This window comes from Ochotona curzoniae, unplaced genomic scaffold, assembly GCF_017591425.1.
Source record: "Ochotona curzoniae isolate NIBS_2020 unplaced genomic scaffold, NIBS_Ocur_1.0 contig_1014, whole genome shotgun sequence".
NCBI lineage: Eukaryota > Metazoa > Chordata > Mammalia > Lagomorpha > Ochotonidae > Ochotona > Ochotona curzoniae.
This window is the reverse complement of record NW_024464920.1, coordinates 9223134-9244542: the sequence shown is the minus strand read 5'-3', so window position 1 is coordinate 9244542 and position 21409 is coordinate 9223134. Positions and strand designations below refer to the sequence as shown.

Genomic DNA, 21409 nt, shown 5'->3' with positions numbered 1-21409 from the left:
TAGACTGATGTGAAAGCCCAGAGTATTTCTGAAGTGCAGTGACTATGCCATTTAGCTAAAGGGAAATGTCTGTATTAAGAATAGTAGAAAATAAGTTGGAAAAAGCAGTTTAGAAGTACCTTATAGAAACTGTGCCCTATTGAATAGGCAATGATGGAGTGGCAATGCAGACATTTGAGCAGAAGAGTGTTATGACAAAAGCAGTGGCTAAAGCCAGTGAGCCAAATCATAAGGAGATTTTGATTATTTTCAGATTATTTCAAATTTCGATGAACATTAAAAAATAATGTTCTAAAATTACCATATATCAAGTATTTGACATGGGTGTTTACATTTATTAGCTCATTTTTCCTTAAACAAAAAAGCTAAGTATAGATCAATAATCTGAATAACATTATTTTAGTTGTAAGTGATAGAACTGTTAACTAAATGCAGGTACTCTTATTATAAGCCAGAACTCTACACCACTGTTTATCCTTCTTAAAGTAACACCTCTTTGAAAATCAAATAATGCCTATCAGTATTGCTCTGTGTTATCAGCCACATTCTTTCAAAATCATGACTAGAAATATTTTCTGTATATATTTACCACATGTCAATCTGGGTAGAATACTCCGAGGAACCAAGAAGCACATCAGGGGGCCGGTACCACAGTGTGACAACTTCATTTGAGTAGGTCTTTGTGGGAACTGACTTGGCTCTGGCTAAACCTTCACAGAGAGGAAAAAATTAGGAAATAGAACAGTTTTCTTAGTCTCTAACCTCTCCATGACTTTTCAAAAGGAAGCAAGAAACTCTATAGTTTCTTGAAACTTCAACAAACTAGCTTTATAAAGTTTGTTCACTGTTTGACATTTTGGGTCAGCAAATCTTTACATAGTAACACTAAAAAATTCTACCAGTTAGAGACAAGTTTAGCTTTTACCTAAGGGAGAGCAATGGGGCTAGTGTCTGTGCTCCTTCACCTATAACTTACGATGTCAAAACAGGTCAATATATGGTACATGTTTATTTCTTGTTCCAATTTTCATTTGCTATGCTATTGTTTTAAAATCAAAACCCCTGATAATGGATCATGATTTGAGTTTCATTATTTCCTGTATAAATCCAATTGGAGAAAGTTTCCTTAGAATAAATTAGAACACTATAGTGTATTCTCTCTGTAGCTTTAAGTCATATAAATAATCTTATAATAAAGAGACTTTATATATTATTAATTGGTATAAATATTATGAAACCTTTGCAAACTTAGTAAGAAATCTACTGATTATCCAGAAATAAAGTCTGTTGCTCACAACCTCTCTTGAGCCATAAGCATTATATATCATTTCTAAGTTTCTAAATTCTGACCACCTGAAGAAGCAATTTTAAAAGATACCCGTTACTTCTTTTATTTTGAATAACAAGAATTTGGTTTTTAGACTGTTTATTATTATTACATTATCTGATCATAACAAAGCAAAAAGAATAATTACATACTTCATTAACTGGATAAAATCATGTAAATAACATTACAAATTTAAGTAAATAGCACTATTTTAATTTAGTACAGAGGTTGACATGCATAACTGAATAATGTTAACACTATTTCACTTAATTAAATTTTACTTGGGTATTCCAACTTGGTGAAATCTAAAATTATTTTTCTACCAGTTTTGGTGAGTTTTAGCAAGATGTGAACAGTTTTCTTCCCATTCTGATATTAAGAATGGGTTATATGGTGGGACACAAAGATTAGTTACTCCTCACTAGGGTTTTGAAGATTTCTCTGCACACCCCTCCTAAAACTGTTCACCTAAACTGTTGACATATGTCTTGTTAGAGTTACAAACTACCTGAAAAACAGCCAGGTTCTGCAAAATCGTGCTTCAACGCTATGAACTGCTAAATACTAAAATTAAAATAGACATGAGACAGCTGAATAGTATTCTATAGCCATTTTAAGGTGTATAGAACCCAACTGTATATAAAATAATAATTGTAATGTCAATGTAGAAGTTATAGGATGTGGTTCAGAACTTGCACTCTTTTTTTTCTCTCTCTCTCTAACATGCTGGTTACACAATACCATGTCAACTAATCCATTACGTTATAAATTGTTACTGATGTAATGTCGGGGTTTTTAATTGATTGGGATGATACTCTGTCAGCTCTACCTTCAGACCAGAGATGGTCTCCCTAAGAAACTGCTGAACTTATCTGGACAATAAGATGCTGGACTCTATGCTTTGTAGATATTTGCAAGAAAAGAATCTCAACTGAATCTGAACTGTAGTAATGCAACAAGAATCCACCATGGGGGGGCGGTTGGGGAGGGAAGGGGGAATTCCAGAGCCTATAAAACTGTGTCACATAATGCAATGTAATTAATAAAAAATAAATTTAAAAAAAAAGAATGGGTTATACGGAAAGCAAAGGACAAGAATGCAAATTTGCTTATCCTATAAGCTTATATCATCCAGGCAAATCGCCATTTTTCATTTCTTCAGCATCTTACCCTTCAGTTCCGGAGCAGATTCTGAACAAGTGTACTCAACTAGGTCCAAACAGGCATGGGACATACAACAGTCTCACATCAAATTAATTAGTTGTGAGACAATATTACTACTCAGTATCACTAACCAAGTTGTGTAACTAGAGATTCTTGGGCCACCCAAGACCATCCAGCAGGGAGACAGCTAGACTTTTCCAAAAGGATCAAGTGTCAACATTCAATTATGTCCCCTTCTCTTACATTAAGCCACAGGTAAATGAACTATCTAACCAGTTACAAAAGTGATTTCGACAGCAGAATGATTATTCTATCTTATGGTGTAATAATTTCTTGTTGGCTATAGAAATTAAAATTTAAATTAAAAATTTGTTTGCATAGCTTTTTACAAGTCAGAAGTCAAACTTCAAGTACTCAGATATTCTCTGATAGAAGTAGATTTTTGAGGGTCCTTGACATTCCTTTTGCATGTTGAATATCCAAGCAGGATTTCTCTGTTACTGAGATTAAGATCTAACCAGCAGTAAATGCAGCACAGCAAAAAAAAGATAAAAGGAAAGGAAGGAGAAAAAAGCCAATTGCAAGGAAATTAACAAAAACTATACCTAAGACTACATAGCTATGAAAGCACAATACTGACATCTTATGATTTCTTGTTCAAAGAGATGTAGCCCATTCATTTTTATAAAAGTCACCTTTCTAACAAATAGAGAAGCATTAAATGAGTAGAAATACAGGAATTTATACGAAAAATTTACCATTTAGCAACAGTGAAATTTTAATGTTTGAGAACAAGGTAATACCTGATATGCTCATATTTATCAAATTTAATAAATTTCTCCAAAGTAAAACTAAAATCATTTATGGAAAATCATATATGCTAATTATGGCAGATTTCTCAGACTCTGGAAAACTAATCTATTACGAGTATTTAAATGCTCAGAAAGTTGAATATAAACATTTCAAAGATGATCTACAAATTTCAAAAAAAATATTCTTTCACTTCCTAGAAGCAAAGGGTTTGTAAGTTTACTTAAAATCATATTACTAAAGCTATATAGGTAAGTAACTATTAATTAAAATTTTAAGAGCATAAGCATTCATTTAAAAGTTTATTCCTCATTTTATACTGTTTAAAATGAATATATCTGAGTTCCTATAATTACTGATATTTACCATAGTACAAGACAAAAAAGTTAGATACACATTAAAACACCACACAGGTGCAGGGTCCCAAGGCTTTGGGCCGTCCTTCATTGCTTTCCCAGGCCACAAGCAGAGAGCTGGATAGGAAGTGGGGCTGCCAGGATTAGAACCAGCATCCATATGAGACCCCATAAAAAATTTTTCCAAAATAAAACAACATTCCATAAAAATTTTTCTTCAAAATAAAACAAAAATTTGCAAGAACTATTCCATATTTTAAAAGCTGCTTTATATTACCGGAAAGGCAAGGAAACAGAAAACAGGAGGCAAAGAGAAGGAAAACTCCTATTTGTTGGTTAATTGTTCCTGGCCCATTTTCCCTAATGCTGGCAACAGCTGGGGCCGGTCAGGCCAAAAGTAGGCACACTCAAATCAGGTCTCCCATGTGGGTAGCAGACACCTAAACACTTCTATAAAATTGTTTTTATTTACTTATTTGAGAAGCACAATTATGAAGCTGAGGGGAAGGGGAAGAAACAAGGAAGGAAAGAAGGGGGTGTGGAGAGACAGATTTTGAAATTCAGAGATTTCCTGCACTCTGGCTCACTCCCCATTGGCCACAATGGCCAGGTCAGGGCCAGACTGGAGAGCTTCTTCCAGGACTCCTACATGGCTGAAGGGACTAAAGCACTTTGAGTCATCTTCTGCTACTTTCCCATGCAATAAGCTGGGAACTGGATCAGAAGTGGAGCAACCAAGACTCAACCCGAAGCTCCTATGGGATGGTGGCATTGCAGGCAGCAGCATTACCGCCACACACCACCACCATCCGCTGCCTCCCAAAGTGACCCATTAGCAGATAACAAGAATTGAGAGTGCAGTCTGGATTCAAATCCAAGCACTCTCCTAGATACATGGGTGTCCCAAGTGGCATCAACCCCTACACTTTCTTTTTCTAAAAATTTATTTATTTTCATTGCAAAGTCAGATACACAGAGAGGAAGATCTTCTGTCCTCTGATTTCACTCCCCTGGTGACTACAATGGCCTGTGCTGCACCAAATCTGAAGCCAGGAGCCAGGAACTCCTTCCAGGTCTCCCAAGCAGGTGCAGGGTCTCAAGGCTTTGGGTCATCCTCGGCTGCTTTCCCAGGCCACAAGCAGGGAGCTGGATGGGAAGTGGGACTGCCAGGATTAGAACCAGCATCCATATGGGATCCCAGTGCGTTCAAGGTGACGACTTGATCTAAGCAAAATCAGCTCAGATCAGAAAGCATTTTAGGTCACAGCATCGGGCCCAATGCTTACATTTTTTTTTTTTAATTTTTTTCCCACCCTTACATTTTTATATCTTGAAGATTTATTTTAATAGAAGACAGTTAGGTTCCACATCTACTTTTGTACAATTCAAGCCACTGTAGTATGTTGCTTTGATACATACATATTATGGCCTGAGAAGGGTCTGGCCCCCCAAACACAGGCAGATGTTTACAGCTTAATGGCTAAGAGATTAATGGTTGATGGACAGAGGTGAATGTTTGACTCACTTATGGCACCTGAAGGTAAGGCATTTGGGAGTGAACGGATCAGATCAGGATGCTGGGGTTGGGGATTATGACTCAATCATGATGGCAATGTAAGGGGAGACCACAGGAGTGGAAGAACATGTTCTCTGCGTCTGTTTCCTGACCTGTTTTTTGATCTCTCCAAGTGTTCAGACTGGTGCAAGTTCCTGATCTAAGAATACAAAGCTATACACTACAAGGTGAAATAAATATTTTTCCTCCTTCTAAGAGGTTTCCTTAGGTATTTTACTAAAAATAATTATATACATATGCATCACAATATATCAAACACATTTATGTCTCTTTATTACACTTTTCCCCCTACAAATACATATAGGTGAACAGCACAATAGTGGCACTGCCTTGAACTTTATTAAGGAACCAGTAGGCTTACTTCCTATTGGCATGATTATCATTAAAATTAAGCAAATACTGTTTAACATTATAATTTTTATAACACATTTTACCTTTGAAGACTCCTCAGAAGCCCTCAGTATTTATGGACTACACAAGAGCCTGTGCCTTTCAGTCTTTGCTGCTAATCACCAACAAAAATCACCCACCCAAGTTCTGCCAAACATCTTATTCCCCGAGTTTGAGAAAATTTCCACTCTACATAAAAGTGATAGCAGATTGTGACAAAGACTGTTCTGTAAAAGTGAACATCCTGAAAATACTTATAAATAGCTCATATATTCCATACCAAAATCCGCAAGCTTTAACTCTCCTTTCTCATTAATGAGGAGATTCTGTGGTTTCAAGTCTCGATGCAACACTTTCCTTCTGTGGCAATAAGCCAGACCACGTAATATTTGGTACAGAAACAGCTACAAAAATAAACAAATAAGCATTAGTCTTACAAATAATGAAATATATTTTGGAATATCCTTAAATTCTGCTAAGCAAAACAATCTGTCAACAATAAAGGGAAAAAATTTAACTGTATCCTAAACTTTAATGCCTTTGACTTATATGGCTGGTTTCAAATTTTTAGTTTATCATTCAATTTGAAGATTCTCACTATTTCTTAATCTAGGGTATCTATGAAAACAAATTAAATTTCTCAGTCATAATAGTTTGTTTTACAGAAAATGAGTTGAAATACTTTCTCATAAACTTAGAGGCCTGTAAGGTTCACAGTTTGGTTGTAAAACTCAGGCAGAACAACCAACCAATCTCTGCCACTCACCTTCCTAATCACCCACAGAAAGCACCCGATCTTTAAAGTCTTTTGCAAACCTGATCTTGTAAAGCACCAGAACTGCCTTTATAAAAAGTCAGGGCTATCAAAAGAATGATGCTACATAGCTCTGGCAAACTACTTGGTACAAAAATAACTAAATCAGCTTTCCATCACCCACCTCCTGGATACTTTACTTTCAGCACCTCCTACTCAGCTTCTAAAATCTGTGATTCAGAAAGGAGCCTCAGCACTATAATGTTCTGAATGACTTGTAGAAAGCAATTCCTGTAGGGCTAATGGTGGAGCTTCTGTTGAGAATTTCGGTGTAAAGGGGAATATGGAACATTCAACTCTGGGGGTTAGAAAAAAAAAGGCCTCAAACACAGAGGATTCAAGAGCATGTCCTCAGTTTACTCACTGGTGAGAAAAGGCTTAAGAACACTGAGAACAAGCCAAGGCAGCACATAAATGACAGGCCCAGCACGAGTTCTGAACAGCACAATGACTAGGCTCTACATATGTTTGTGTTTTGAAAACTGTAAGTTTTCTCATCAATATATTTATTATATTTTATGTCTGAAAAGTAAAAAGGCAACAGAAACAAGCAATAAAATGTTTTCTGATCTAAGCTGATTTTGCTTGCAAGATACTCACTTTTCAAACATTTAGAAAATTATGATAAGACTTTTTTCTTTGAAAATTATTGCAAATACTAATAAGCCACAAAGACCCATAAATCACAATCATAAGATCTTACAAAATGCAATATATGATAAAAAAAAACAATTCATAGAATGTATATAAAAATGCAATTAAAGTATTACTCTAAAAATCTTGGCAATGTGTTGTCCATATGTTCTAAGGTTTCGTTTAGAAACATAAATTGGCTGTTATTATCTGCTAAACTTGCTTTCAAAAAATGCAAATTTAAAGTTACTACCTATAGAATTAGAAACATCCCAAACACAGCTAGGACAACCTTTTTGCCAGAACAGGTTATCATAAACTTTTGACAAATTTGCGTAGGTCTTTATTAACTAAATCAGAAGTATATCACTTAGTTAATATATATATATATATATATATATGTAGTAATTTCTCAGTTTCATCACACACCATTTTGAGAACTAATAACATAAAAATTATTTTATTTTTCCTCCTGACAGACCAGATTAGTATTTCCAGTCATCTGTATTATCTGCAGATTTCTGACTTGACCAATTAGACTGGTATCTTGAAAAGCTGTTAAATATCATTTAAAATATAGAAGATTGCTATCTGAATAAGGCTTTTTGCAGATTTCATCTACCATTTGTACCCATTTTAAATGTTCAGATGTTTAAAGCAGAATACATCTTGAAGTAAATTCTACATTTCAGAAAACACATTGTAAAAGCATGTGAAAGGTAACATCAAAAGTAAATTCTACAATATTTTATAATGAAGCCATTCTATCAGAAGGACTGATTCTACAAAAGATAAGGTGGAAACAGAAGCTCTGAGTAAATATATATACAGAAAATAACAAATTAAAGTGTCTAGCAGAAAATGCTGAAGAATAATTATGAAGCCAGAATACCTCATTATGTAATGTAGTTTATTTATGCTTTGCACCAGTTTAAAATTACAGTTAAAACATACCTTCACATTGTGCATACTCATGATGTTTCCACAGTCATCCATATACTGTTTTAGGTCTTTATCCTAAAAAAACACAGTACTTCAATACGCAATGCATGGTTTTCAGAATGCATAACTGATTTACTTAATAGCATTTAATTTTTCAAATTAAGTTGTTTTCCAAGGAAAGGCACGACGTGTACCCTATTTAGCTGAATATGAATAGTTGAACAATAATGTCCTAAGGCCGCTAAAAACTCCAATTTGCTATGCTCTATTAAAGCAAAATTAAATACTGAATTTTCATTAAATGCTTACCAGATATTCAAAGACCAGAGTTAAAGATTTATCTGTGTGAACAATATCATGTAAGGTTACTATATTTGCATGTTTTAAATCCTTTAATAGTGAAACTGCAAAACAGAAAAGAAAGTTGATTATTCAGTCTGTGGTAATCAGTCTTTATTAAAAGGTTAGGTTTTTTTTTAATACTAATAGACTAGATTTAAGATTTTCCTAAGTTTAAAATAATAACTTATTAAGAGGATGAGCAGTAGAAACATTAATGAAATTAAAGTGGAAATGTTTATGTCACCATTTGATATTCTTATACTTAAAACTGTCTTCAATATTAATACTCTCTGCATCACCTGATTAATTTAGAGATAAAGCACAAGGTTCCTTTTCTCTTCCATATTCCTAATCAGTTATCACAAATCATTTTCTAAATATCCATTTTCTCATAAAACAGAATAATGTTCATGTGCTTTTATTTCTTATTTTTATCCATGGTGTCACATTCCCCATGAGCTATCAATGTATATAAACACTTCCCTATGTCAAATATCTCCTTGTATCAAAAACACTATGACAATGTTTTATAACGACTTCAAAATATTTTTATAAGGTTTACAGTAATTCGGTTGGTTCCTTTCTGTTGTGTTTAAATCAACTCTATTAAGGTCTAATTATGTCTTTTAATCACCTATTATTTCTACATCTTGGCTAGTTGCTTCTTATGCTGCTTTGCTCTCAGAATGTTAACATGGTATACCTTCTCTTATAGCTGTGCACGGTGCACCTTCTTCATGCTCCAGTCGGATCTCTTTTAATGCCACCAAATTTTCTGTCAGTTTACTTCTTCCTTTATATACTGTTGCATATGTACCCTTTAAAATACATTTTTGAAGGACACATTAAAAACATAATAGCATGGCCCATCTAAAACAGTCAATATACCCAAGAACCCTAAATTAATTTCTAATTCCTAATTACAGTAGTTAAGTTCCACCTGGTAAAACTCATCAATGATAGCCCTGGTTTTTCTTAGAGCAAAAAGGACTTTTAATTCCATATATACAGCTTCCATCCTTATGCAAAATGATACAATGCCTCAACAATACAAAACTAGAATCTTTACATTTTATATTTTACTTCTGATTAAAAGTTGGATTAGCAGCTTCAAAATGGAAACTCCTTTACTTGATATGGCGTTTAGTAGATAGCAATTTGAACAACTAATTAAAAACTGAAGATGCAATTAACATATTGCTAACTCACTAAACTTCCACCCATACCCATATTTCCAGATTTGTAAAACACTGTGGAGCAAGTGTTTACTCTAGTGCTTGAATCCCAGATCTCACACTGGGACTCTGGGTTCTCCTGTAGGCTAGAGCTCAAGACTACACCTGCCCATCAATGCAGACTGTGAGGGCAGTAGGGACAGCTCACACATCTGAGTTCCTCCACCCTCCCAGGAGACCTGGTTTCCAGTTTCTGGCTTTTGCTGTGGTTCCAGCTTCAGCCCTAACCCAGCCTCCAGTGCTTTAGGCATTTGGAGTGGTGACCCAGTAAATGGGACGTCTGTCTCTTGTCTCTCAAACAAAAAATAAATATACTAAAACACTTTTTTGGTTTTTACAGGCATCTGTCATTGCCAGGGATAGCCTTCAGAGTGAGTTCCCTTAATGCTTTCCTATCACCCAACTCTCTCTCTATATATATATATATTTTTTTGGTTTCACATTTCTAAACAAGTAGTACTACAAGTTAAAAAAGTCAAGGTTCCAAGAATTTCCTTAGCCTTCAGTAAAATGTGCTTTTAAAATCTCAAAGAGACTTTTTGTCACTCATGTGTTGGTTATTCAGTGACGGGTTCTTTTTTTCATGGTGCTGTAATTTGTTGTTGATGTTGCTGATGTTGTTGCGGCAGTTCTAACTCATACCAGTCGTTGACCTTGTTTCATGGCTTCTCACTTATGGTAATGCATAGTGATGGAGTACTGGGGTCTATCATATACAGATGTGGGGGTATATTGGAACATGCATCCCTGCATTCAGATGAAAGATGGATTCCCAATGAAACTGTTGGAAATGTGTAGACAATAGGATGCTGGACTGATGTCTGTACCAACAATGTCGGTGTACACTTTTAATAAGAGACTGACAGAATTGTGATTCCTTATGAAGGACTACACTATTGTAACAAAAACGGAAAAATCTGATGGGGGGCGGGAGTTTGGGGGCAATCCCAGCCTATACAAAATTATACCATATAATTCAAAAATTTTTAAAAATACATTATCTCCATGGTTAATAAACTGATCCTTCTTTCAAATAAAAAAAAACCTCAAAGAGAATATTTTTATTTTTTAAGGTTTGTGACAACAGACAGTAGACTGACAGATTAAAACTAACAAACAGATGCCTATTTTATTACCATGACAGTGCACTACACTGTATTTCAATTAAAATACTTATTTCCTCTAAAACTGATGGGATTTTTCTTGCTTTTTCAAAATAAAACGCAATGTTCTAAACAACAGTAAATTTTACAATTTTTATATGGGTTAGAAAAAAACCGCAAACACACACAAGAATTTAGATGTTAAACAAGGAAGAAAACATGGCTTACACCTTTGAAACATTTACTCACCTCTCCAAGCTTTTCCAATTTGATGTAGGTTTCCATTTTCCCAAACCCAATTTCTGACTGAAAGCAAACAATTATAAATTTAGGATTTGTTCTTAAAATTTTAATTAATCTCTTCCACTTCTGAGGCTCTCCTACTCTAGTGTCTAAAAATAGAAACATCTGACAATAAAATTGCAGAACATCTGCCGGCTTTCAAAATATACCAAATGTTACAACATCAAAATTTGCAATTCAAATTGTTAACCCACATTTTATATAGATCAGGTAAATTTCTGCTATGAAAAACATGATTTAAAACAACTAAAATTTTAAGACAATACAAGTATTTTAAGATACCAAAAATTTTAATCAAGTACAATTAGTTGATATTTTAAAAATTGCAGAATAAAGATCCTACATTTTTTTCGTTCATTAACCTCTAATTTCCCTAGTGAGCCTTGCACATAACAAAAGACTATTTGTTTCACATTCTGAAATCAAATCATAAGAAAATTGCAACTGAAAATCATACTTTGTGATCAGGAAATAACAAACACAAAAGCAAAGTAAGCCTAATTCTAGTCTCTCATACACACACACAGAAGCAACAGGTTTTAATGTGATAAAAGTGTGCTCTCAAAACTCTTGCCTTTAAATTTTACCAGTCTTCGTGGAACTGATGATTTGTTTCTAGTACCCTAATGCAGACATGAGAAAATATAACAGCAATCTACAGTAAGACTCACTTCTTGCTTAGAATGGTGCAAATACTCAAAATACAGTGAAAGGAAACAATATTCTTTTACATACAACTTCATTTCTCAAATGATACAAATTATCTTGGATCATTAATCTCATGTTTTGGCGAAACTCTAGAGGTTAAGGCAATTAAATTAAAGTCATCTCTGATCAGACCTGGTATCAATCTCCACTTTGGAGAACAGGGTCAACTATCCAAAGCTGCATGTTAAAAACTGCTGAGAAATTGTTTCTACTCTTTTGTTACTACAATATTAAAAATACAATACAATATTAAAAGCCACGTGACAATTGTATGCCTAAGAGTACTTCATTGAATCCTGGCAAATTGACACTTTGCTCAATAGTGGTCCTATGTTACACTTTACATTTTTCCACAGGCATACAGTGTTCTTCATTAAATGCTTATCGTCTTGTATGTGACTAGGTATTAAATCTTTGCTTTCTGTGATCAGTAGCTATACAGAATAATGAAGTGTAGCTTCCACAATAGACACCTTCCAAATATAAGTTATTATGGGTTTAAGTAGGACTTGTTGCCCAAAACTCATACAATGTCTAAATTCTGATGTTTTCATGTTAATGGTTGATGGACTAAGGGTGAAAACAATCTAATTATAGCATATTAGAGTTGGTCTGGTGGCAAATCTTTAGGTCACTAGAAGCACGTTCTCCAAAGAATTGATGATCTGAATTTAAGTTCAGGCTTTTCCCGGATTCTTGGCACACCTGCCATGATCAAACTCCACCAGGGACTGGTTCTGGGGCTGCCTAATCCTTAACTACAGCATCCAAATAAATTTTTTCCCCCCACAAGAAGATTTTCCTGGGCATTTTAGTTCAAGTAATAGAAAGTAAATCAACAGAGAAGTGAAGTTTTAAATACTGATACAGAAAGTATGACAGCCCTGCAGTGTGGCGGCTGTGGGGAGTGCCCCTGCCCGGCCGGATCCGGGACTCAGGCCAAAGCCACTGCTGAAAGGCAGTGACTGAGTCCTTGGCTTTCTCTGGGCCCAAGAGGAATCTTCTCTCAGGGTGAGTACACTATGAGGGAACCTTGGGAACTGGATTAAAGTCCTAGCTCCATCCTGCCACCAAAACCTTGCAGCAGGACAAGTCTGGGAATTCAAGGACTATGTCAGCTGGAAATGAACCAAATGAAAGCTGATACATCAGAAATTAAGAATACAGTGGAGCAAATTAAAAGTACAAAGGAGAGTATCCAAAACAGAATGAAGCAAGCAGAAGAAAGAATCTCAAAATTAGAAGATATTTCCTGTCACCAGAGGGACACAAACAAAAAGCTGAAAGCAGAGCTGGATCAGGCCAAAAAAAAAGTATTCAAGAATTGAAAGACACTAGTAAAAAGACCAAATATAAGAGTTATGGGGGTCCCAGAAGGTGCAGAAAGACAAACTGGGATTAAAGGTGCATTCAATGAAATAATAAGGGAAAATTTCCCTAGTCTGGAGAAAGAATTGGGAAACATAATAAAAGTGTGATCAAGCCAGCACTTGTTTAAACAAATACCTCTGATGTCCTTCCATTCCCCAGGATAAAGTCCAGACTCTTTGGCCAGACTTGTTTTTTTTTTTGCTGACACATTAACTTTACAGTGTGGATGCTTCCTATCCTTTTAAGTCATATTTTTTCTAAATATTAGTCTGTATGTACTCATTATGTAATATTTCCTCAACATAACATATATATGGATGTAGATAGATAGACAGATATGAAGAATGTTCCTCTGCTTAGAACACCCTTTATTTATAGACTGATTCTGAACCTGACAAATTGCTACCCATCTCTCTAAGACCAGGTCAACTATTACTCCCTCTAAAAGCTTCGAACTTGCAGAGACATCTCACTGGCTACCGTCTCTTGTTGGCCCACAGCACTTTCTAGGAATCTCACCTCACTCAGTCACGCAAGAGATCCTCACACAAATCATCACCTGAGGATATGCTGCAGGTGATAATGCAACAAAGAAACCTGCCTTTAAGTAAACAATAGATCAGTGCCACATAAATAATCAAAAGATACTTCCCAAGTATGTACCTGAAAAATATCCTTTATACAGAACATATAAAGAATTCTTATAAATCAAAAAATTGTACAAACTTAGCAGAAAAGAAGCAACAGATTTAGGTGGTAAGTCACGAGTATATTTAAAAGACCAATGCATACTAAACAGGAGCTTAACTTAGTCATCTGAGAAATGCAATATAAAAGCATAGTGACAGCCCACCATTTATCTGCCATAAAATAAACAAACAAAAAAAAACCAAATCAGAATAAAAAATTGGCAAGGAGAGCAACCAGAACTATCACACAGTATGACAAAAGCATAAATTGGTACAACTGCTTGAGAAACCTGCTTTGACAGTTTTCTACAAAAGCCAAACATTTGCATACAGCACAAACCAACAATTCTGTTCCTACATATGCATCCAAGTGAGATGCTTACATACAGTAACAAAATACATGCACAAGAATGGTGATACAAGCACTATTTGATATTAGGGGAAAAAATGAAAATAATCTGAATGACTATCAGTAGGAAACAGGAAGCAACGAATAATATACCAAACAGTACAATACACTCATATAATAGAATACTGGACACCAACAAGAATAAATGAGCCATTCTGACATGCAACAGATGGAATTCAAAGTTAATACTGAGCACAAAGAGCCAACGACAAAAATAATGCATACTGGAACACATAGCATATACAGGCACTTCAAAAACTTCACAGAAAACTGAGTTAAAAGGTAAGTTTATTTTGATGACAAGAGTTCTAACTTCCCACAAAGTTTTTTTAATAATATAGACTTTCCCAGGAATTTTTTGAAGACCACTTGCGTAATACACATATAAACTTTGTATTAAAAATGCATCCCTACATATTTCTATCAAGTATACTTTAACATATTTATATATCCATGATTATGTAGTTTGAAAGCTTAAATAAAAATATCAGGAAATATTAAACACTTTAAAAACAATAAAGAATGTGTATATGAATGAGAATTAAAGGGGACCATATTTGAAAATATAGTATTAAAATAATATCAAAGCGGAATGACACTGGTGGATGAAACTAATCTGTTGTTACAAGGCAGCCAGTATGGCTACAGTTGAGGAAACGTGGAGTGTCAAGTGAAGAAAATGATAGCAGAAGGCAGTTTTTGGATTAAGACAGAGTTTTTTTTTTAAATGATCTTTCTATGTGTACATTACATGTATATATTAACATTCTTAAAACCGAATACCCAATTATGGTCTGCACATTTCTCTGAATATTAGGATATGCTAATATAAATGTATATATGTATGTTTGAATAAACCCGTAAGAATAGAAAAAGACAATGTAATAAAACTGAGTAATTTAATAGGTGTATGAATCAATTTAGCTCCCCCTCCTCTGCCAAAAAAAAAAAAAATCAGATAAGCAGATTCAATAGTGCAGATATAGGAAACTACAAACTTACTAGGGAGGCTCTACGAGACCGTCGGCTCATTGGCTGATCAAATGGTGGACTGTTGATCTGCAACTTTTCAAGATAGCCATCAGGTATTCTGATGTCTGCAGGCAGTGATAACCGTTTATTTAAATCCTAAAAATAGAAAGAGTAATCAAAAAAAAAAAAAAAAGACAAAGACTCTTGGCTTTTGAAAATTTACATACATACATATATTTTAACAATAAGTAACCACAGAGTTTCACTGGAGTTGTAAAGTTATCTCTGCTAATTTTACATGAGTACAATATCTAAAAGGCCAAGTATTTATTTGAAGCACTGTACCTAACGCAATTTCACAAAATAAGTCCATTGCAACTCTAGTTATTCCTTTGTCTCTTCACTGGTAAATTAAACTTAGATTTTACATAAAATAACTATAGCAAATAGTAGAAAAAGGAAGATTATCACAAAACATAATCAGTTTTATATAAAACATAACTTGACAGGGAACTCTCATTTCAAGAATTATAAATCCTATAAAAACTAACTGCTCTTACTTTTAGCAGTAATCAGACCATGAAACAGAATGGAGATACACAGAGGCGCTAGATAAATATTTATCGCGATATGCAAGATTTAAGTAAAAAGATATATGTTTCCAAAATGCTGAAATTAAGTAATGAAAAGATACAGGTTCTCCTCATACTAATTTTATATATTCTCATAGCACTGAAGAAAATTAGAAAAAAATATAAATTGATCTTGAATAGACTGAAAATAAAGCACTGCAGATGATCAATTGTTTCCCCTTCTGACTGTATGGCTGACTGGGAGCTGTGACGCACTGCCGCTATCTAGCAACACAGGGAAAATGTCAAACTGTGTACCATTAGCACAAGGTTTCCAATCATTTTCCCATCGCAGTGAAATTACAAACCAGATGCTGTACGATTGGCATAAGTCTATGGACGAGCGCGCACACACACACACACACACACACACACACACACACACACGGAAGAGGTAAAGAAGCCTTTCTAGATATTAAACTATACTATAAAAATCACATGATCTGGAATGTGACCTTTGTCTGAAAACATAACAACTCATTGTAAGACTGAGAAATTTCAGGTACAGATCTTACTAACAAAACCATTAGACAAAAGAAAATTACACATAGAGTGAAAAAAAATCAAGTTGATTTCAATGTTGAAAATGTTAATTTATCAGTTAGAAAACTTTTCCTTTATGGATGCAGAAATAATTTTTTTCTTTAAAATTTATTTTTACTGGAAAGGCAGATACTCAGAGAGAAGAGACAGAGAGAAAAATCTTCCATCTGATGATTCACTGCCAGAGTGGAAACAATGCTTGGAGCTGTGTCAATCCAAAAAACAGGAGCCAGGAGCTTTTTCCGGGTCCTCCGTCCAGATAGCAGGGTCTCGAGGCTTTGAGTCATCCTCCACTGCTTTCCCAGGCCACAGGCAGGGAGCTGGATGGGAAGCAGAGCAGCCAGGACAGGAACCGGCGCCCATTCAGTATTGCAGTACATGCAAGGTGAGCACTTAGACACAAGGCTATCATGCTGAGCCCCAGAAATAATTTTAATAGTAAAAATGTGGTCAATCAAGAGGTCTGGGGCTGGCTGTGAGGCGAGCTGCAGTTTGCAACAATGGCCTCCCCTTTCTCAGTGCTAGTTTCAGTCCCCAACACTCCACTTCTTTACATTTTTATTTTTTTTTAATTTATGTATTTTAATTGGAAAGGTGGATATACGAGGAAAGACAGAGAAGATCTTCCATTCAATGCTTCACTCCCCAAGCGGCAGCAACTGCTGGAGCTGAGCCAATCCGAAGCCAGGAGCCAGGGAGCTTCTTTCTGGGTCTCCCATGCAGGTGCAGAGTCGCAAGGCTTTGGGCTGTCCTGGACTGCTTTCCCAGGCCACAAGCAGGGAGATATTGGAGAGGCAGCAGGTCCGCTGGGATTAGAACTAGCTCCCGTATGGGATCCCGGCAAGTTTAAGACGAGAACTTAAGCTGCTACGCTATTGTGCCAGGCCCAACCACTTCTTTAAGAGTTTTATTTATTGGAAAGGCAGATCAGGTACCTGGAGAGAGAGAGATGCACCTGCTGCTTCACTCCCCCAGCAGACACAATAGCCAGAGCTGAACAGCTCTGAAGCCAGGAGCTTCCAGGTCTCACTTGGATGCTGGGACCCAAGCAGGGAGCTGGGTGGGAAGTGGAGCAGCCGGGACACAAACCTGTGCCCATACGGGATCCTGGTACTTGCAAGGTGAGCATTTAGCCATTCAGCCATTAAGCCATGACGCTGAGACCAACACCCTACTCTTGACCCAGTAAAGGAAGGCAGTAAAAATAATCCAACTACTTGTGTTCCTGCCACCCATATGGGAGACCCACATGCAGTTCCTGGCTTCTCCCTTAGGCCTGGCCCCCTTCTAGCTGTCGGGGCCATTTGCGGACTGACTCAGCAGATAGGCAGATACACAGTGTGTCTGTCTTCCATTTCTCCTTCTCTTTCTTAGCCTTCCATCCTTTCCTCTCTCCATCTCACCCCTTCTCTGCTGCTGTGTTCTCACATAAATCTTTTTAAAAAATCATTCCATAACATTTTTCAGAAAATGGTTTTAATGTGCAGGCTATGCTAAAATGATAAATCATAATCAACTTCTCAGGGTTTGTTAGGGTCCGTGCAGTGGATGTGGGATGTGACACAAAGGTGTGAAGAGTATTGTTCCACAGCACGCAGGGCCACAAGGAACTCTCCCCCCGCCCCAGGATGTCTCTACAATCACCTGAATAAAGCTCCACTTTCTTTTGCATGGATACTGGACTACCCTGTGGAAGAATTTTAATCCATCCAGGCATTGTTTGCTACAGTGGGGCTGGCCTTTTGCTCAGTGTGAGCTTAGAGGTTTATGTGGGCGGTGGTGTCTTGCAAAAGGGCCTTCTATTATTCCTACTGTCTTGGCTGTCCCCATTGACCTTATGTTAATCAAGGGACCTACATTTAGGCTTTCCTTCTTTCCTCATTCTTTTTTTTACTATTTATTTATTTATTTATTTATTGGAAAGGCAGATATACAGAGAGGAGAGACAGAGAGGAAGATCTTCCATCCGATGATTCACTCCCCAAGTGAGCGCAACGGGCCGATACTATGCCGTTCCGAAACCAGGAGCCTCTTCCTGGTCTCCCACGCGGGTGCAGGGTCCCAAAGCTTTGGGTTGTCCTCAACTGCTTTCCCAGGCCACAGGCGGGGAGCAGGAAGGGAAGTGGGGCTGCCGGGATAGAACCGGCGCCCATATGGGATCCCGGGCGTGCAAGGCGAGGACCTTAACCACTGCGCAGGGCCCCTTTCCTCATTCTTTAGATTCCCCTTTTCTTTGTGATACACGATTGAGTTGTAGGATAAGAATTGTAGCAGGAACTTCTATTGTTTCTAGGCAAAACTAATGGCAGAATTATCCTTAGAAATTCCCAACTTGAGCCAGAGTTTGACTGATTTTGTATCAATAAAGCGGGCAGCTTTCCCACATTGTCCTTATGATCATGAAATCCTAGTGGTCTGTCTTTTCTTTCCTCTTTGCGCCTCATCCACACACCCTTGCAAGTTCCAAACTCAGCTGGAACTGGACTCCGGCAAGGGTTCTGGCATAATAAGGAACTAAAATGAATGTATAATTCTTTCATATGGAAAAATAACTCACATATACTACAGGGACTCGTAGATATAATAAATTACAAAGGCAGTGATACCCACATATTTAAAATATAAAAATAGGGGAAGTCATTTATTTTATTCACATCCTTTAAATTTGAACTTATAGAGTAAACTACTCATATGAATCTCAAAATGCAATTAAAGTAATCTTTTGTAAAGAAGAATTTGCTAAAAAGTACTATCCTAGATTTCTTGAATCTGTGACAATTCACTTTTCCTGCCCCGGAACCTAAAATAGTGTTTCACATAATATGAACAATTATGCTTAATATATATCTGGCTTTGGGAGAATAAGAAAAAAAGGAAATTGAGACCCATCATGGTAGCCTAGCAGCTAAAGTCCTTGCCTTGAACACACTGGGATTCCATATGTATGACAGTTCTAATCCCGGTGGCCCACGCCTCATCCAGCTCCCTGCCTGTGGCCTGGGAAAGCAGTTGAGGAAAGCCCAAAGCCTTGGGACCCTGCACCCAAAAGTGGGAGACCAGGAAGAAATTTCCTGGCTCCTGGCTTAGATTTGGCGCAGTACAGGCCATTGCGGTCACCTGGGGAGTGAAATCAGAGAACGGAAGATCTTCTTCTCTGTATATCTGACTTTGCAATAATAAATCTTAAAAAAAAAAAAAAAAGAAAAAAGAAAAAACTTATACAACTTCTACAAGTATCATCTGTTTCCATGGAATTTTCAAATGAGAATTCACATATATATACACACACACACACACAAACACACACAGATAATACAGGTTTGTTTGTTTTTTAATTCTTACCTCCATTGAGATCCGTCTATGTATCCGATTTCTGAGACAAACACCAGTAGGTGACTGCACTTCATCAGACGATGTCCCCGATGCTTGGTCACTCTCACCATCTGATCCCATTTTTAGATTTTCATGAACAATGTCTGTATCAGAAAGCAAGAGACTGATCTTAAAAGAATATACCGTATCTATATCACATGTCATCATTAAGGGGAAGATGGAGGCAAGTCAACATGTGAAAATCATAGATAACACAAATGTCTTTTACATTCTGGATGAATGTATATTTAATGGACCAGAACACAGCTCAAGTGTCTTAAAAGAAGGTAACAAATTCTATTCTACTTGCTCGGATTATGAAGAAATTGGCGCTCAAGTTAACACCTGGGCAGTAAACTACAGAGTTAAAATAATGCTTGAGAATTAATCAGCACTCTCATTTTCAAGATCTGGGAGCTAAAACTGAAAGGTTAAATGACTTTACAAAGGTCACATAGCTAAGAGGCAGATCTGGAATAGAAACTTGGTATTTCCCCTCTTAGTTCAGTTATTATTTCATTAAATAATGTGTCTTCAGATACACAAGACAAAAAGCTGGCTCTCAGAATACTTCTGAATTATAAAAACCAGTTTCTACCTTGCAAAAGCTCAAAAGTCTGTTAGATGTAAAAATACAAACTAGATTGTGGTGTGTTTTAATAGAAAAAAAATCAAATAGGAGAGGATAATAAATACTAAAATGCAGATCTTCATACTCATTCTTGCTTATGTATTTGCATCAATCATCCTCTAACCCAACTTTCAAGGACTAGAAACAAACACCAGCTCCAGCCCCTCTGCCACTATTTCTCCCCTCAACGCTCTTGACCTAAAAAGCAGCAATGCTATCTCACATGCAATGCCTTCACAGCACTGGGCTTTTCCACAACCGTAGAGAGGAACACTCCCCATCTGAGCAACCAGACAAAGTGAGGCTTATTCTTCAAAAGTATGTTCCCTTGTCATCATACTATGACATCTTTTTTTTTAAATTTTATGACACAGTTTAAGGTACTGGGGTCTCTCCTCCCCGCCCCCATGTTTTCTCCCCTCCAGAGTGACATCCTTTGCAATCTCAACTACAGACGAATACTGTGCCTATACGCTAACTTCGCTGAAAAGCATTATGTGTGATTACATGTTACATTATTAGGATCTGGGGGACAGACCTGGCTTATTAACTTTGTATTTCCAAGAGCTTTGTACAAAACTGCCTAGCACTTAAAATGCATTCAATACATATTCAAATGAATTAAATATTAAGTAAAAATCAAGGAATGAATTAGAGATAATTTGAACTCATCTCCCAATGAAATGCTATATGAAATATTTATGTGTAAGGTATTTGAAAGCAGTTTTTAAATATAAGCTCTTAAACAATATTAACTTACAAGAATATGAGAATTGCTTAAATGATGAAAAAAAAACTTAAAATTCTCATCAAAAATAAATCTTGGAAACTCAAAATTGAGAAAATTTCAATTCACACTTATAAGCAGTTTGTAAATGGCAATACTAATAGCTCAAAATGTAATTTTAGAAAATATTCATGCTCAAATGTGTTCAAGATTAACACAGCAGAAAAAGTTAATATACTGATGATTGATTTCTAATCTAGTAAAATTTGTTATTTTAACCCACATACATTCTTTTCTGTCACACTTTTAAAATATTGTTAATGATTTAATCATACCTTCCTCTGCTAGCAAAATCTGAAA

The 21409-nt window shown here is 36.2% G+C and overlaps 1 protein-coding gene across 2 annotated transcripts in view; it reads right to left on the bottom strand.

Moving 5' to 3' along the window:
* CDK17 (cyclin dependent kinase 17) overlaps nucleotides 1-21409 on the bottom strand; it is an 83602-nt gene that overhangs the window by 10486 nt on the left and 51707 nt on the right. For both annotated transcript variants that reach the window (XM_040980461.1, XM_040980471.1), the window contains 8 exons: nucleotides 19662-19795; nucleotides 15175-15300; nucleotides 10942-10998; nucleotides 9058-9172; nucleotides 8322-8416; nucleotides 8025-8087; nucleotides 5904-6027; nucleotides 590-710 (listed from right to left, as the gene is read on the bottom strand). In XM_040980461.1, coding sequence (XP_040836395.1) covers nucleotides 590-710; nucleotides 5904-6027; nucleotides 8025-8087; nucleotides 8322-8416; nucleotides 9058-9172; nucleotides 10942-10998; nucleotides 15175-15300; nucleotides 19662-19795 — 835 coding nt within the window. The remainder of the gene's footprint in view (nucleotides 1-589; nucleotides 711-5903; nucleotides 6028-8024; nucleotides 8088-8321; nucleotides 8417-9057; nucleotides 9173-10941; nucleotides 10999-15174; nucleotides 15301-19661; nucleotides 19796-21409) is intronic.